The 18,614-nt window shown below is 46.9% G+C and overlaps 2 protein-coding genes across 18 annotated transcripts in view; one reads left to right on the forward strand and one right to left on the reverse strand.

Annotated features, from left to right (window-relative positions):
• Window positions 1–1,979, reverse strand: part of cyc1 (cytochrome c-1) — a 30,737-nt gene extending 28,758 nt beyond the window's left edge. Inside the window, exon 1 of the mRNA XM_078237006.1 lies at window positions 1,866–1,979. The gene's annotated coding sequence lies outside the window, so the exon portion shown is untranslated. The remainder of the gene's footprint in view (window positions 1–1,865) is intronic.
• Window positions 1–18,614, forward strand: part of LOC144508694 (CMP-N-acetylneuraminate-beta-galactosamide-alpha-2,3-sialyltransferase 2-like) — a 556,023-nt gene that overhangs the window by 8,969 nt on the left and 528,440 nt on the right. For 5 of the 17 annotated variants that reach the window (XM_078236998.1, XM_078236999.1, XM_078237000.1 and 2 more), the window contains exons 3-5: window positions 11,525–11,909; window positions 15,311–15,498; window positions 17,082–17,261. In XM_078236998.1, coding sequence (XP_078093124.1) covers window positions 11,544–11,909; window positions 15,311–15,498; window positions 17,082–17,261 — 734 coding nt within the window. In that variant the 5' untranslated portion in view covers window positions 11,525–11,543. Of the gene's footprint in view, window positions 1–1,500; window positions 1,605–2,089; window positions 2,317–3,881; window positions 4,102–9,405; window positions 9,426–9,610; window positions 9,729–11,011; window positions 11,032–11,524; window positions 11,910–15,310; window positions 15,499–17,081; window positions 17,262–18,614 lie in introns of those variants that run through there. The other 12 variants (XR_013500328.1, XM_078236984.1, XM_078236991.1 and 9 more) reach the window with 11 other exon arrangements.

Genomic DNA, 18,614 nt, shown 5'->3' on the forward strand with positions numbered 1-18,614 from the left:
AAACAACTATAAATCCAGTGTTGTGTGCTGGTCAATATCCGCTTCCTTTAATTGAAGATTTGTTTGCCGGGTTATCAGGTGGGCAGAAATTCAGCAAAATTGATCTTTCACAAACATATTTACAGATGAATGTAGCCACTGAACCTCAACCATTGCTTACCATTGTTACTCATAAAGGTCTTTTTCATTTCTTAAGGCCCAGACTTGAAACTCCAAGGTGTTTTATGAAGTTAGCCTAGACCCTAAGTTTTACATTTGATTTTGGCATTAAGGTGAGCATAATGTGTTTCACTCCAGGTTTGATTCAAGTGACCCACTAGGAAGTTTTTATCAAAATAAACTTCATTTAAGAACATAGTTAAAATATAATAAGAACAATTAGCATAACTTTTACCAATTACAAGACTTGAACATGTCACAGTATAATCCTTAACAGGACTATTGTTGTTCCAATTTAAAAGCAATACCTCATAGACACACACCCTCCTTCAGGATTAGTCAGCACTAAAACAAGTATGCTCAGGCACTAAAAGAGAAAACGCTGGAAAATCTCAGCAGGTCTGGCAGCATCTGTAAGGAGAGAAAAGAGCTGACGTTTCAAGTCCAGATGACCCTTTGTCAAAGCTTATGCTCACGTACTAGATTTCCAGCTTTAAACACCTGACATTTTTAAGACAAAGCTAGAAATTGTATTGTTATTTTAAAAGAAGGAACAAGCAGGGCTGTTTGGAGAAGGCAGGGAATGGCAGGAGGTAAATTGCTTCTGTGGAGAGCCAGCACAGACACGATGGGCTGAATAGCCTCCTTTTATGCTCTAACAATGCTGTGATTATGTAATCTCCTGTCCTCCCACCCCCACATCCTCACCCTCACCTTCAATAATGCAATCTCTGTGAAAGGCAGAAAAAACACAAGTTGCATCCTTTGTTCCAGAGATGTAAAGTAAATTTATTAGTCAGAAGTAAGGCTTACATTAACATTGCAATGAAGTCACTGTGAAATTCCCCTAGTTGCTACAGTCCGACACCTGTTTGGGTCAATGCACCCTAACCAGCACGTCTTTCAGAATGTGAGAGGAAACCGGAGCACCCGGAGGAAACCCACGCAGACACGGGGAGAACGTGCAGACTCCACACAGACAGTGACCCAAGCCGGGAATCAAACCTGGGTCTCTGGCGCTGTGAGGCAGCAGTGCTAACCACTGTGCCACTGTACCGCCCTAGATGTGTAATCAGGGCCCAGTTGATGTCTAATTCTCATATCTGCAAGAATTTCCAATTTACCCCCCCCCCCCCCCCCCCCCCGCCCCGGGATAGCTGTAGTGTTGCAGGTCCCATATACACAATCCAACACAGCCCTATGCTGCTTCGCGTGGGGCCAGGACCAGGTTTCCCCATTAAACGCAGAATTCCAGGGTCAAAGTGTGTGAAACCAAGCAAACCTCACCCTCTGTTCAAATTCAAACATTTTTGAGGCGAGCTTAGGGACTCAGTGAGAATACTTGGGACACTATCCAGAAGGAACGAGTACAACTTTACATTTTCTGTATGTGCCCCTGATCGCAGATCCTGTCTGGGCGAAGTTACAGACTGAACCTTTGAAAGGTACGTTGAGAAATGTTGGAGTGCGGCACACAGTCCTTGGTACACAAGGAGGGTTTTATTAGATTCACTAAACTTTAGAAGCAGAGAAACCACAGAGAGAGGCCCTTGCTGTTTACAGATCACTTCCTCTAGATTGATGCAAGCTGGAAATCCCCACGTCAGTTAGAATCTAAAATCCTGGGATCCAAGGAAATCTGGATGGGCCAACACACAATCCGATGAAGGATTATTATCCAACTCTAAGCATTGGCACACTCTTACCAATAAACAGGTATGTCTGACATGTTCCCAGCTGCAGTAGAGGCTGTTTATTGCACACTCTCGTGTCAGAAATGTAACCTTTACCGTTTTCCCTCTTTACAAGTTGAGAGTTGTTGATTCTTTGCTGTGACACGGCCCAGAATTGCCAAGTTATAACTTGTGTAGTTAATTTTTTTTTAAAATTCCTTTTGAATGCTATAAGGATTGAGTCGATAAAAATATTTGACATATTTTTGGACTGCACAGATGAAGTGACTGAGGGTGGAAGGTAAACGCTGGCGCTCCTCTGCTGGGCAGTTATTGCCTCAGGTCCAGAACAGTGTGAGCACTGATTCAGAGCTACACACTCTGACCCTCTGACAAACTGAATTGCCAGTTCAGTTAGCTCTGTGTTCCTTTTGCTTCAGACGCTAAACTGACTGCTCTTTCGTGGAAGATTGCCTGTCAGAAGGTAAGTTCCACATTTTACGACCTTATTGTAGAATCAGATGGGGACGGGGTGATTTGCCTATCTTTAATCTTCACAACATCACCAGCCTCACCCTCCTCTCCCCCTTCCCACTCTGATCATCTCCCCCTCTCCTCTGGCCCTCCCCTCTCCAACCTCCATCCCTCCCCTTTCCTCACTCCTCTGCTCTATCCCTCTCACCCCATCCCCCCCCCCATTCCCTCTCGTCTCTCCCTTGTCAATCCTTCTCTCCCCTCCCCAATGCCCTGCCCCCTGCTTCCCTCCCTACCTCTACCCGCTCCCCTCCCCATATTGAAAACCTTGATCCATTCATCCTTTAACCTTCAAAAAAATGCAACCTGAGTTTGTGTCCATCTGTCAGTTTGAGTCCCAGTGTCATTCTGGTAAATCTACGCTGTACTCCCTCCAAGCCAGTATATCCTTCCTAAGGTGTGGTTCCCAGAACTGCTCACCGTTACTCCCGGTACAATCTGAGCTCTGCAGAGCTGTAGCGTAACTTTTACCTCCTTGTATTCTAATCCTCCAGATATAAAGACCAGTATTCTATGGCCTTTACGATTACTTTCAGTACTTTTCGTGACATTTTAATGATTCCTGTACCTGGATTTCCAAGTTCCTTTGGCCGCTTGCTGTTTCTTGCTTTTCACCATTTAGAAAGTCCCCTGTTTTTTGGTCCAAAGTGAAATCTCACATTTGACAACATTTGCTACAGTTCTGGAAATTCACTTCATCTTTCAAAGTCTCGGCAGAATAAAGATTCCATCGACATTGATTCAAATCTGCCTCGTGCCACCAGCAGACTGGGATACAAAGTTTTTTCCCTCATTATCTAATTATTAATAATTATTTGGGGTTTTAGTTAAGTCGGGGCAGCATGGTCGGTGCAGGCTTGGAGGGCCGAAGGGCCCGTTCCTGTGCTGGAATTTTCTTTGTTCTTAAAAATGGCTGTTGCGTTTCTCATCCAGAATTGAGATTTTCTGAGTGAGTGAAACTCTGAATTTGTTGACAACCTGTATGATTCATTTATCTTTAGTGCGCCTTAGGAAAGGAGAGGACAGAGAGAGACAATACATTTCCTTTTCCATATTTATTTTATTACCGTTGACCTTTATTGACTATGAATATAGCCAATGAATATTTCTTATCAAAGTTCATTAATTGTACAAAGTATTTTGGACCTCCTGAACCGGGCTCTGTTTTACAAACAGCCCTGTGAGTCTTATCTACATCCTGATAACCTGTTACCTTTCTCTATTTGAAAACCTCTGCACATTCTCTCTCATTTTCCCCCATTCTGAAAGCTGCTTTGTTCAGAATGGCTCCTCTCCATTACTTTATCTTAAACCATCCTCAATATCCTTTGGCTTATTACCTTACAACCATCTGTTATTTTAATTTCATTTGAGGCCTTACACCCACCACCCATCCTCTTTGTACGCATATTGAACAAGCTGGAACAAGATTCATATGGTTAATAATAAACCTGCCCTCCATTTTGCAATCGTTTGTATGCTGCCCTAATTACATAAGGGCCATCTGGGAGCTCAGTCTCATGTTATTTACTATTTCTGTCAGCACCTGGCAAAATAAGCACCAACCCCTTTCCCTTGAGCACTGATAGATTTCAGTCTCTGTCAGCTGTGAATCTTCGCCAGGAAAGACAAGGAGAAATGTCTCGCTGTCACTCCCCCACTCAACAAGGTGAATTTTCTGGGATGACTCTTCTGTCTGAGGAATCAAGTTAACCTTAGTGAGAAGATATAGATTGCAAGTATTGTTAACATTTCATTATTGTCTATTTAATGTTAGTTCAAAAGAATGTGAAGTGACTCTTGATTAATTCAATCATTCCAATAATATTCTGGAGGTAAAATGGTTTCAATTTATATAAAACTGAGATAAATGTAACAACAAAGTGACAGGAGCTTGAGAAGTAATCTTGTCAATTCCTTTTATATTCATGTCCTAATGCACTGGCAATAAAAGTGTTATCTGGACCAACATCTTAGAACCTGAACCATTTCCCAGATAGTTGTGGGAGGCTAGGGAGGAAATTGCAGGTCCCCTCGCGGACATATTTGAATCTTCAATAGCCACAGGTGAGGTGCCTGAAGATTGGAGAGTGGCAAATGTTGTGCCTTTGTTTATGAAGGGCTGCAGGGAAAAGCCTGGGAACTACAGGCCGGTGAGCCTAACGTCTGTAGTGGGTAAGTTATTCGAAGATATTCTGAGAGATAGGATCCACAGGCATTTAGAGACGCAAGGACTGATTAGGGACAGTCAGCATGGCTTTGTGAGTGGAAAATCATGTCTCACAAATTTGATTGAGTTTTTTGAAGGGGTAACCAAGAAGGTAGATGAGGGCAGTGCAGTTGATGTTGTCTACATGGACTTCAGCAAGGCCTGTGACAAAGAACCGCATGGTAGGTTGTTGCATAAGGTTAAATCTCACGGGATCCAGGGTGAGGTAGCCAATTAGATACAAAATTGGCTTGATGACAGAAGCCAGAGGGTGGTTGCAAAGGATTGTTTTTCAGACTGGAGGCCTGTGACCAGCGGTGTGCCTCAGGGATCGGTGCTGGGCCCACTGTTATTTGTTATTTATATTCATGATTTGGATGAGAATTTTGGAGGCATGGTTAGTAAGTTTGCAGATGACACCAAGATTGGTGGGATAGTGGACAGTGAAGAAGGTTATCTAGGATTGCAACAGGATCTTGATCAATTGGGCCAGTGGGCTGACGAATGGCAAATGGAATTTAACTTAGGTAAATGTGAGGTGATGAATTTTGGTACTCTGTCCACCGTGTCCCGTGTTTGTCTTCTGAGGAGGTCGGTGCGGTTTTTCGCTGTGGCGCGTCGGAACTGTTGATCGATGAGTCGAGCGCCATATCCTGTTCTTATGAGGGCATCTTTCAGCGTCTGGAGGTGTCTGTTGCGATCCTCCTCATCCGAGCAGATCCTGTGTATTCAGAGGGCTTGTCCGTAGGGGATGGCTTCTTTAACGTGTTTAGGGTGGAAGCTGGAGAAGTGGAGCATCATGGGGTTATCCGTGGGCTTGCGCTACAGTGAGGTGCTGAGGTGACCGTCCTTAATGGAGATGCGTGTGTCCAAGAATGCAACCGATTCCGGAGAGTAGTCCATGGTGAGTCTGATGGTGGGATGGAACTTGTTGATGTCATCATATAGTTGTTTCAGTGATTGCTCACCATGACTCCAAAGGAAGAAAATGTCATCGATGTATCGAGTGTATAGCATCGGTTGAAAGTCCTGTACGGTGAAGAAGTCTTGTTCGAACCTGTGCATGAAGATGTTGGCATATTGAGGTGCGAATTTTGTCCCCATGGCTGTTACGTGTGTCTGGATGAAGAACTGGTTGTTGAAGAAGATATTGTGGTCCAGGATGAAGCGGATGAGTTGTAGAATTGCATCTGGAAACTGGCAGTTGACGGCATTGAACTGGCAGTTGACGACAGTTGACACCTCCAGACGCTGAAAGATGCCCTCATAAGAACAAGATATGGCGCTTGACTCATTGATCAACAGTTCCGACGCGCCACAGCGAAAAACCACACCGACCTCCTCAGAAGACAAACACGGGACACGGTGGACAGAGTACCCTTCGTCGTCCAGTACTTCCCCGGAGCGGAGAAGCTACGGCATCTCCTCCGGAGCCTTCAACATGTCATTGATGAAGACGAACATCTCGCCAAGGCCATCCCCACACCCCCACTTCTTGCCTTCAAACAACCACGCAACCTCAAACAGACCATTGTCCGCAGCAAACTACCCAGCCTTCAGGAGAACAGTGACCATGACACCACACAACCCTGCCACAGCAACCTCTGCAAGACGTGCCGGATCATCGACACGGATGCCATCATCTCACGTGAGAACACCATCTACCAGGTACACGGTACATACTCTTGCAACTCGGCCAACGTTGTCTACCTGATACGCTGCAGGAAAAGATGTCCCGAGGCATGGTACATTGGGGAAACCATGCAGACGCTACGACAACGGATGAATGAACACCGCTCGACAATCACCAGGCAAGACTGTTCTCTTCCTGTGGGGGAGCACTTCAGCAGTCACGGGCATTCAGCCTTGGATCTTCAGGTAAGCGTTCTCCAAGGCGGCCTTCACGACACATGACAGCGCAGAGTCGCTGAGCAGAAAGTGATAGCCAAGTTCCGCACACATGAGGACGGCCTAAACCGGGATGTTGGATTTATGTCACATTATCAGTAACCCCCACAGCTTGCCCCTGGTCTTGCATAATCTCACCAGCTGTTCTGTCTGGAGACAATACACATCTCTTTAACCTGTGTTTAATGTTCCCTCCAACCACATTATCTGTACCTTTTAAGACCTGGCTGGCTGTAGAGATTTGCATTCTAATTAGTATTCTGTAACTTGATTTCTGTGTCTGTGCACTGTTGGAGAACAGAGACCACTCCATCTGACGAAGGAGCAGCAAGCTCCGAAAGCTTATGGTATTTGCTACCAAATAAACCTGTTGGACTTTAACCTGGTGTTGTGAGACTTCTTACTGTGCTTACCCCAGTCCAACGCCGGCATCTCCACATCATGACAACAAATGCTAGCCAGTGACGCACAGATTCAGTGAAAGAATAAAGAGTTCTTCAATGTCACGGTGCTCGATGTAGAGTGAATATTTACAATAGAAATAGCCAACAATTTTACAAACTAGCTCATGTAGAAAATGTAAAGCTCATGTTTCTCTTTGGTTTGGAAATTTAAAAATATTTGTGTGTGGTCTTGTTTTTACAGAGGAACAAGAGGCCATTCAGCCCTTGAGCCTGCTCTGCCACTTACTTAGATCACGGCTGATCTGTACCTCAACGCCATTTATTTGCCTTTGCTCCATTTTGCTCCGGATTTGGGGGTTTCAAATGACCCCAAGCCTCAAGCATTGTGTGTGATTTCTGATTTCACTCTTGAACGGCCTAATCCTTGAGACTCGCCACTCCTCCTGTCTCTGCAACCCGTTACAAAGCGCTATCTTTGCTTTGATCTTTCTAATGATGATGTTTAGCAACGATCATTCAGATCTAATATTTAACTGCTAGTATTTAATAAATACATGGATTTATAGCCCAAGTTGGAAGACATCATAGAATTATAGAATCCCGAGAGTGTAGAAAGAGGCCATCCGGCCCATCGAGTCTGCACTGGCTCTCCGAAAGAGCATCTTACCGGGGCCCACCCCCTTGCCCTATCCCCATAACCCCGCGCATTTATCTCACTAATCCCCCCAACCTACACATCTTGGGATACTAAGGGGCAATTTAACATGGCCAATCCACCCAACCTACACATCTTTGGAGTGTAGGAGGAAACCGGAGCACCCGGAGGAAACCCACGCAGACACAGGGAGAATGTGTAAATTCCACGTTTTAGAACTCTAAAGCAGAGAAGTTGTGTGAAACTTGCAGTGAATCTTGGTGCGATCACACTTTGCGCAGTTCTGTTTTTTTTAAAGAAAAGGATTTGGAGGCATTAGAGAAGTCACAAAAATGATTTATAAAGATGATTCCTGAATTGAGAGGCTATACCTATCAGTAAAGGTTGACCAGGCTCAGGGTGCTAACAGAATGTTATTGTTTATTGCGAGAGGAACTGAATACAAACGTAGGGAAGTTATGCTTCAGTCTTACAAGGCATTTGTGAGACCACATCTAGAGTGATGTGTACAATATTGGTTTCCTTATTTAAGGAAAGATGTAAATGCATTAGGAGCAGTTCAGAGAAGGTTTACTGGATTGTTACCAGGAATGGGAGGAAAGGTTGGACAGACTAGACTGATATCCGCTGGAGCTTTGAAGAGTAAGAGATGATTTGATTGAAAATATGATCCTGAGGGGTGTTGACAGGGTGGATGTGGAGAGGATGCTTCCTCTTGTGGGAGAATCTGGAACCCTTTAGAAATAAGGGATCAGTGTTTAAGACAGAGATGAGGGATTTTTTTCTCTCAGGGTGGCGAGTCTCTGGAACTCTCTTCCTCAAAAATCGGTAGAAACAGAGAGATTTGGATAGGCTGAGCGAGTGGGCGAGGATCTGGCAGATGGAATATAACGTTAGCAAATGTGAGGTTATCCACTTTGGAAGAAATAATAGTAAATTGGAATATTATTTAAATGGAGAAAAATTACATCGTGCGACTGTGCAGAGGGACCTGGGGGTCCTTGTGCACGAATCGCAAAAACTCAGTCTGCAGGTGCAGCAGGTGATCAAGAAGGCGAATGGAATGTTGGCCTTTATCGCGAGGGGGATAGAATATAAAAGCAGGGAGGTCTTGCTGCAACTGTACAAGGCACTGGTGAGGCCGCAACTGGAGTACTGTGTGCAGTTTTGGTCCCCTTATTTGCGAAAGGATATATTGGCCTTGGAGGGAGTGCAGAGAAGGTTCACCAGGTTGATACCGGAGATTAGGGGTGTGGCTTATGAGGAGAGATTAAACAGATTGGGTCTGTACTCGTTGGAGTTTAGAAGGATGAGGGGTGATCTTATAGAGACATGTAAGATAATGAAGGGGCTGGATAGGGTAGAGGTGGAGAGATTCTTTCCACTTAGAAGGGAAACCAGAACTAGAGGGCACAGCCTCAAAATAAGGGGGGGGGGCCGGTTCAGAACAGAGTTGAGGGGGAACTTCTTCTCTCAGAGGGTAGTGAATCTCTGGAATTCTCTGCCCATTGAAGTGGTGGAGGCTTCCTCGTTGAATATGTTTAAATCACGGGTAGATAGTTTTCTGATCGATAAGGGAATTAGGGGATATGGGGAGCAGGCGGGTAAGTGGAACTGACTCGCTTCAGATCAGCCATGATCTTGTTGAATGGCGGGGCAGGCTCGAAGGGCCAGATGGCCTACTCCTGCTCCTCTTTCTTATGTTCTTATGTTCTTAAACAGAATCTTTGAATGTTTTTAAGGCAGATAGATAGATTCTTGATTAGCAAGGAGGTGAAAGGTTATCGGGGTGGGTCGGCAGGAATGTGGTGTTGAGGTTACAATCAGACCAGCCATGATCTTATTGAATGGTGGAGCAGCCTCGAGGGGCCTATTCTTGATTGGTATGTTGAGATGGGACAGCTCAGTGCGTGTAAATTTGCAGCTTACCTTGGGCAGGAAGGAAGTGACATAGCTGGCCTGTTTGTTTTCAGTTTACTGCTCACTGTCTCAGTGATTTTGGTTTATTTTCTGCTTCCCATGACCTGAAACTTCTGCAAACTGGATTTCACTGGCTTTGGGCTGCTTTAGTCAGCTTTCGAAAGAGTTTCGCTGCATTCACGTGTTGTGTGGTAGGACTGCCTTTGGGTTGGAGCGTGAGGGGAAACTGCTGAGGACAAAGCAGGGACCAGAAGCAGTTGCCAGAGGTAGGAGGAGGGTTCTGCACAGCAGACCATTGCCCACATGGCTTCTCCAAGGCACTTTCATCCACTCCTCTGGGGCAGTTCTGCCTTTCTGACAGCGTCATTGAACTCACTATGTCACCTGCTGCAGCCACACTAACCCTGCAGCAGGACATGGCCAGCTATTCCCTCGCCTGCTGTCCAGCAATTCCCTCGCCTGCTGTCCAGCTCACTGTCACCCTTAAACTGTGTACAAAAGGCTTCTTCCAGGGTGCAGTAGGAATAACAGAAACAGCACTGGGGAAGTCACAAGGCTTTCTGCAGCAGAGGGGTAGCTTAATGGTCCTTCCTCTGAAAGAAAAAGTATTAGGCTGGGCCTGGGGACTGGGCCTGGGGGCTGGAGCTGGGGGCTGGGCCTGGGGACTGGGCCTGGGGGCTGGAGCTGGGGGCAGGGCCTGGGGACTGGGCCTGGGGGCTGGAGCTGGGCCTGGGGGCTGGGCCTGGGGGCTGGAGCTGGGGGCAGGGCCTGGGGACTGGGCCTGGGGGCTGGAGCTGGGCCTGGGGGCTGGGCCTGGGGGCTGGGCCTGGGGACTGGGCCTGGGGGCTGGAGCTGGGGGCAGGGCCTGGGGACTGGGCCTGGGGGCTGGAGCTGGGCCTGGGGGCTGGGCCTGGGGGCTGGAGCTGGGGGCAGGGCCTGGGGACTGGGCCTGGGGGCTGGAGCTGGGCCTGGGGGCTGGGCCTGGGGGCTGGAGCTGGGGGCTGGGCCTGGGGACTGGGCCTGGGGGCTGGGCCTGGGGGTTGGAGCTGGGGGCAGGGCCTGGGGACTGGGCCTGGGGGCTGGAGCTGGGGGCTGGGGCTGGGCCTGGGGGTTGGAGCTGGGGGTTGGAGCTGGGGGCAGGGCCTGGGGGTTGGAGCTGGGGGCAGGGACTGGGCCTGGGGGCTGGAGCTGGGAGCTGGGCCTGGGGGCTGGGCCTGGGGGCTGGATCTGGGGGCTGGGGCTGGGCCTGGGGGCTGGATCTGGGGGCTGGGGCTGGGCCTGGGGGCTGGAGCTGGGGGCTGGACACTGTATTTAAACAGCTTGAATTACTTAAATTAAAAACTAACACTGTATTGGTCAATAATAATGACACTTTCCCGAAAGGAAACATGTCATTGTGAGATAGGGCAATATAGGAGTTCTTATTTTACAGGAAAGAGAAATAGTTTTTATAAATTCCTTCACAGGATGTGGGTATCGCTTGCTAGACCAGCATTTGTTGCTCATCCTTAGTTGCCCTTGTGAAGGTGGTGGTGAGCTGCCTTCTTGAAACGTTGTTGTCCATGAGGTGTAGGTACACCCACAGTGCTGTTAGGGAGGGGGTTCCAGCATTCTGACCCAGCGACGGTGTAGGAACGGCCAATATTTTTCCAATTCAGGATGGTGCCTCAGAGTGGGACCTCCAGGTAGCCTATGTGGATGGAGCTATTACAAGGGGGCATAACTATAGGGTTCGTGGTGGGAGATACAGGAAGGATATCAGAGGTAGGTTCTTTACGCAGAGAGTGGTTGGGGTGTAGAATGGACTGCCTGCAGTGATAGTGGAGTCAGACACTTTAGGAACATTTAAGCGGTTATTGGATAGGCACATGGAGCACACCAGGATGGTAGGGAGTGGGATAGCTTGATCTTGGTTTCAGATAAAGCTCGGCACAACATCGTGGGCCGAAGGGCCTGTTCTGTGCTGTACTGTTCTATGTTCTATGTGTCTATGAGCTAAATAATCAGGTTTGCTTAGTCAGCTTTTTGACTAAATTGTTCTTTTATTAAAAAAAACTTTCAGCTCAGAATGTTGTTGAAGAATGAAACAAAGCATTGGAGATCATTGTAAAGATCCCTCAGCATTGAACGGGGTTTGGACTCAATCCACAGAGCGGAACGATTTCCAGCTGAACTGCAACATGGTCTGCAATTTCAGGAAGAAGTTTTACAAAAGGATAAAGTCTTTCCTTGCCATCTGTTGTTTTGTGCTTCCCACATACTTTATCTACAGCCACAGCCGAGTGAAGAAAGAACCCTTGTGTATGAAGAATACTTGTGGCTGTGAGATGTGTATATCAGATCAAGGCATCTCCCACTGGTTTGACAAGAGATTCAATTCAAGTATTCAGCCGCAGTTGACCAGTGACAATGACAATATCCCCCAGCAAATCCTTCTGTGGTGGCTGGTAAGTTCAATAGACTTTTAAAACTATATTTAAAAGTTTATATTTCACCAGATGTGTTGTTGATATGTCTCCGAGTCCTAGAGGTTTGCAGCATGGAAACAGGCCCTTCGGCCCAACTTGTCCATGCCGCCCTTTTTTTTAAACCCCTAAACTAATCCCAATTGCCCGCATTTGGCCCATATCCCTCTATACCCATTATACCCATGTAACTATCTAAATGCTTTTTTAAATATAAAATTGTACCCGCCTCTACTACTACCTCTGGCAGCTTGTTCCAGACACTCACCACCCTCTGTGTTAAAAAATTGCCCCTCTGGACACTTTTGTATCTCTCCCCTCTCACCTTAAACCTATGCCCTCTAGTTTTAGACTCCCCTACCTTTGGGAAAAGATATTGACTATCTAGCTGACCTGTGCCCCTCATTATTTTATAGACCTCTATAAGGTCACCCCTCAGCCTCCTACGCTCCAGAGAAAAAAGTCCCAGTCTATTCAGCCTCTCCTTATAACTCAATCCATCAAGTCCCGGTAGCATCCTAGTAAAATCTAGTCTTAGAATCATAGAATCCTACAGTGCAGAAAGAGGCCATTCGGCCCATCGAGTCTGCACCAACCACAATCCCACCCAGGCCCTATCCACATATCCCTACATATTTACCCTCTAATCTATGCATCCCGGGACACTAAGGGTTAATTTACCATGGCCAATCAATCTAGCCCGCACATCTTTGGACTGTGGGAGGAAACCGGAGCACCCGGAGGAAACCCACGCAGACACAGGGAGAATGTGCAAACTCCACACAGACATCGACCCGAGCCGGGAATCGAACCCAGGTCCCTGGTGCTGTGAAGCAGCAGTGCTAACCGCTGTGCTACCGTGCCGCCCTGTCTGGTCTTCTTGAATCATGGCAGTCTTTGTGGTGAGGGTGCTTCACGGCACTGCTAGATCAGGAGTTCCAGGGTTTGAACCCAGTCATGATGAAGTCAGGAAGATGTGCGACTTGGAGGGGAACTTGCAGGTGGTGACCTTCCCATGACCCTGTTGTTCAGATCCACCTCGTTGGTGAGGATGATGGGTTTGGGAGGTACTGTTATAGTTCATGCTTTTTTCCATTTGTGACAGTGTTAGAGCTCTTGGGCCCCAGTAAAATGGTTATATTTTGTTTTGTGCTGGGGGACATTAAAGAGACACTCTGGCTGGTGTTTTACTGGCACGTCCGCTCTGATTCCAGGAGCGGGCGAGGCTCGGAGAACAACATTCTCCATCAGCCTCAGATGGGGTCGTACGAAACTCGGGCAGACGTGCCGGTAAAATTCCACCCTCTGTGTCTGAACCAACAGTTTGATTACAGAGTGAGGGTTGGCCCTATCTCACAACGACATGTTTCCATTTCTCACACATTCATCCTTGTGCTTTTGCAGAGGGGGATTATCAATTTAGTCAATTAGCTAATTTTGTAAAGGGATGATTCTGTCATGAAGAGGGTTGAGACTTCCCCAAACTCATTTTGTGCAGAAGGAGGTGATGAAACTTACTTGAACCCAGAACCCTTGGATGAAATGACAGCACCTATAACAACATAGAAACATAAGAACAGGACCAGGAGGAGGCCATTCGGCCCTTCGAGCCTGCTCTGCCATTCATTATGATCATTTTTAAAAATATTCATTCGTGGGACATGGGCGTCGCTGGCTGGCCAGCATTTATTGCCCTTCCCTAGTTGTCCTTTTCCAACTCAATAGCCTGATTCCCCACTTCCCCCCATATCCTTTGATCCTCTTCGCCCCAAGTGTTATATCCAACTGCTTCTTGAAAATGTACAATGTTTTGGTTTCAACTACTTTCTGTGGTAATGAATTCCACAGGCTCACCACTCTCTGGGTGAAGAAATTTCTCGCCATCTCCGTCCTAAATGGTCCACCCTGAATCCTCAGACTGTGACCCCTGGTTCTGGACTCCCTCACCATCGAGAACATCTATCCTGTCTAGTCCTGTTAGAATTTAGTAGATTTCTATGAGATTCCCCCTCATTCTTCTGAACTCCAGCAAAAACCATCCTAACCGACTCAATCTCTCCTCATACATCAGGGGAATTTCACAGTAACTTCATTGCAGTGTTAATGTAAGCCATATTTGTGGCTAATAAATAAACTTTAACTTTAAGTCCTGCCATCCCAGAAATCAGTCTGGTAAACTTTCTCTGCTCTCTCTCGAGAGCAAGAACATTCTTCCTTAGATAAGGAGACCAAAACTCTACACAATATTCAAGGTATGGCCTCACCATGACCCTGTATAATTGCAGCAAGATACAGAATAGAATCATAAAATAGAATCCCTATAGTGCAGGAGGAGGTCATTCGGCCATCAAGTCTGCATCAACACCCCAACAGTGTATCTTACCCAGGCCCTATCCCCATAACCCCAGGTATTTATTCCGCTAATCCCCCTAACCTACACATCTTGGGACACCAAGGGGCAAGTTATCATGGCCAATCCACCTAATCTGCACATCTTTGGACTGTGGGAGGAAACCCAAGCAGACATGGGGAGAACGTGCAAACTCCGCACAGACCGTGACCCAAGTCAGGAATCGAACCTGGGTCCCTGGCACTGTGAGGCAGCAGTGCTAACCACTGTGCCACCGTGCCACATCCCTGCTTCTGTACTCGATTCCTTTTGCTATGAAGGCCAACATACCATTTGCCTCTTGCACCTGAATGCTTACCTTCAGCGCCTGATGTCCAAGGAAACCCAGGTCTTGCTGCACAAAACCTGTTAAAATTCTGATCCTATCAGGATCATTCTCATTCATACATTTGTGAATTTCCTGGCCAATTAGCTCCGGGTGACCAAGTTTAAATCTTCCTGCCTCGTATCTTTCATTCACCAGTCATGGTGGTTTTCAGTGGGGAGAAGGCAGTTGAAGTTTTGTTATTTTGACATTGACGAGCACCAGGTGATGTTTTCCTCAGAACTTTCTCCTTCCCTTTGGATTAAGATTAGATTGATGGAAAGTGGGTCGGGTTATGCCTCTATCCCATCATGATATGTCAGAATGTCAATGCCGTGCACCCAATTCCATTTGACATGGAAATCCACCCTCACTGCTGAAGACAGGATCTCCCTGATTTTCTGGCCTATCTCATTTGGCACTGAGATGATGAAGGTAGACATTATGTTTGACTCATCCTCTGTTGTCTCCCAGCACCGCATCCTCATTAACACCTTGACCCTGATTCTCCATCCTGACCCCAACCTTTGCCGTTATCCCAACCCCTGACCTCAATCTCTGACCCTGATCCTAACCCCAGACTCCAACCTTTGACCCTGATCCCAACCCCTGACCCATTTTGACCCTGCTCAGTTTTTTTGTTGCGACGATCATTGTTTCTGTCTTTAGGGGCTACAATCCAGGAATCAGAAGCTGAACATCGTCCACAGCAAGCTGTTTGAGGCCATGCCGAAATCTGATCCATCGGAAACGAACCATTCCTGTCACTGCCGGACATGCGCCCTTGTTGGAAATTCTGGAAACCTCAAGGGATCAAATTATGGACAGTTAATTGATTCGCAGGATTTTGTTATAAGGCAAGTTTTTAAATGTAATTGTGTCAATTTTAACTCTCTTAACTCTGCAGTAAAGAGGCAATAATGTTCTAAAATTTGGGGAGGTTTTCATGTGCCACAGCTTTCCCATAGATCCTCTGACTGAATGTCCCAGGTTCCCGACTGTTTCAAACAGAAGCCCAATTCTAATTTGATGCGCTGACATTATTCGGGAATATTAACGGGCAGGATGTGCACTGTGTCCATCCCTGACAATGGGCGGCCTAACAAACACTGCTTAAAGGGGCTGCTGGAAAAAACAGACTTTTAGTTTCAATTATTGTAGGGGGTGACCTCTTCCTGCCTCATTCTGACAGTCCACACATCTATTTGTACTTAGCCAGCTGACCCAAGATTGCAATCTCAGTGGAGAGAATCTGCAAACTCACTCTTCAATTAAATATCAATTCTTGATTTGCCTGTGGAAGCTGTTGAATATGTCCACTTGCAGAGCAATGTGTGGCAGTAATCTGTGTAAATCTGGAATAAATTGCCTGCCTGTTCCATACCCAGCGATCCACAGATAATACAGAGCATTGATTTGAGTCGCACCATTAGATAAGCTACTAAGTGCTACTGTGTTAGAACACAGAACATAGAACAGTACAGCATAGTACAGGCCCTTCGGCCCACGATGTTGTACCGAACCTTTTCCGAAACCAAGATCAAGCTATCCCACTCCCTATCATCCTGGTGTGCTCCATGTGCCTTTCCAATAACCGCTTGAAAGTTCCTAAAGTGTTCGACTCCACTATCACAGCAGGCAGTCCATTCCACACCCCAACCATTCTCTGAGTAAAGAACTTACCTCGTACATCCCTCCTATATCTTCCACCATGAACCCTATAGTTATGCCCCCTAGTAACAGCTACATCCACCCGAGGAAATAGTCTCTGAACGTCCACTCTATCTATCCCCCTCATCATCTTATAAACCTCTATTAAGTTGCCCCTCATCCTCCTCCGCTCTAAAGAGAAAAGCCCTAGCTCCCTCAACGTTTCCTCATAAGACCTACCCTCCAAACCAGGCAGCATCCTGGTAAGTCTCCTTTGCACTCTTTCCAGTGCTTCCACATCCTTCTTATAGTGAGGTGACCAGAACTGCACACAATATTCCAAATGTGGTCTCACCAAGGTCCTGTACAGTTGCAGCATAACCCCACGGCTCTTAAACTCAAACCCCCTGTTAATAAACGCTAACACACTATAGGCCTTCTTCACGGCTCTATCCACTTGAGAGGCAACCTTCAGAGATCTGTGGATATGAACTCCAAGATCTCTCTGTTCCTCCACATTCCTCAGAACCCTACCTTTGACCCTGTAATCTGCATTCAAATTTGTCCTACCAAAATGAATCACCTTGCACTTATCAGGGTTAAACTCCATCTGCCATGTTGGAGCACCTTATCACTAGACTCCAAACCCGGTACAGGTAGGCTGTTGGAAACTTGGGATACCGTCAGGTTGGGAATCCCGCGTGAAAACCAGTCATTATTATTTGCACCGTAAGATTTTGAATTTGTGTGAATTTGACCACGGCCGTTACATTTTGGATTTTCGACTTAGAATGAACAGGGCGGTGACCAAGGGACATGAGTCTGATGTGGGCAAGAGGACCACCCACCACTTTATGTACCCAGAGAGTGCCAAGGACCTTGAACCCAATGTCCATCTGATACTGGTCCCATTCAAACCCCAGGATCTACTCTGGTTTACGAATGTTCTATCAAACAGAAAACACATTCTGTAAGTAACATGTAGCCTGAGAAAAACTAAATGATTGTTTGTAAGAAGAATCCTACACCTCACTAACACATCCACCTACTGTGGAATTGGCTCTTTGTGATTAGGACAGATCTCCGAGGTCTAAGGCTAAATACAGATAATTGGATGAAGTGGGTTGGTGGAATAGTGGGTTATGTGTAATTGAGAGGTTTGTACCGATGAGGAGAAATTTCTTCACCCAGAGGGTGGTGAATGTGTGGAATTCCCTAACACAGAATGTAGTTGAGGCCAAAACATTGTCTGATTTCAAGAAGAAATTAGATATGGTCCTTGGGGCTGAAGGGATTAAGGGATATGGGGGGGAAGAGGGGGATCAGGATATTGAATTTGATGATCAGCCATGATCAAAATGAATGGCAGAATAGGCTCATAGAGCCAAATGGTCTACTCCTGCTTCTAGTTTCTATGTTCCTACCTGGAGACATGTGTTCAGATCTCACCATGGGCAGCTAGGGAAATTAAATTCAGTTAATTAAATAAAATCTGGATTTAAAAATACTAATCTCAGTAATAATGACCGTGAAACTATTGGATTGTTGTAAAAACCCATTTGCTTTTAATGTCGAAACTATGGTCTGGCTTTTCCTGGATAAGCCCAGGCAGCGGGGGTGACCCCTGGGCATGGGCACCCTGGCTGTGCCCAAGGGGCAAAGTGCACATGCCCAGGGGCATTTGGCACTGCCCACCAGGCATGGGGCAGTGCCAAGGGCGTGGGGCCTATGAGGGCAGGGCCAGCTGGGGCGGGGCCTAGGAGATGAGTCATGGGGCTGGGAGGGTCCTGCTGCCACTCTGCATGCGGATCGGTCCAGGCTGGAGGGAGGCCAGCGATCAGGGCGGGCTGAGGGGAGGGTGGTCAGCCTGGGGGGTCTGTGTAGAGGGGGATTGTCACTGCTGAGGGGGTGGGGGGCTGGAGATCAGGATGGGGGGGTGTTGGGGTTTGGCCTGGGAATACTCATGGGGGCCATGATCAGGTTGTGGGGGATTATAACAGAATTAACCAATTTTGAGGTGTTGGCAGGGGCAGCACTGCGGGGGTCCCGAGCTGGCCCGCAAAGTGCAGGCTGACAGTTTTGGGGCCAGTGCGCATGCGCAGAGTTCCGGAACTCTCAGCCTCTGGCGTGAATAGGCCCCGCCCCCCAAGCTTTGAATGATATTCACGATTGTGGCCTCTGCATTGCAGAGTGTGGGAGATTCTTGTCTGAAGTAGCACTGAAAAAAACCAGCGGATTTACACCAGTTTTCCTGAGAATTCGACACTTGGAACTTTTTTGAGAGAATTGCGGCCTACATTTTAATGACATGTGAGGAAGTACC

This window comes from Mustelus asterias, chromosome 20, assembly GCF_964213995.1.
Source record: "Mustelus asterias chromosome 20, sMusAst1.hap1.1, whole genome shotgun sequence".
Taxonomy (NCBI): Eukaryota; Metazoa; Chordata; class Chondrichthyes; order Carcharhiniformes; family Triakidae; genus Mustelus; species Mustelus asterias.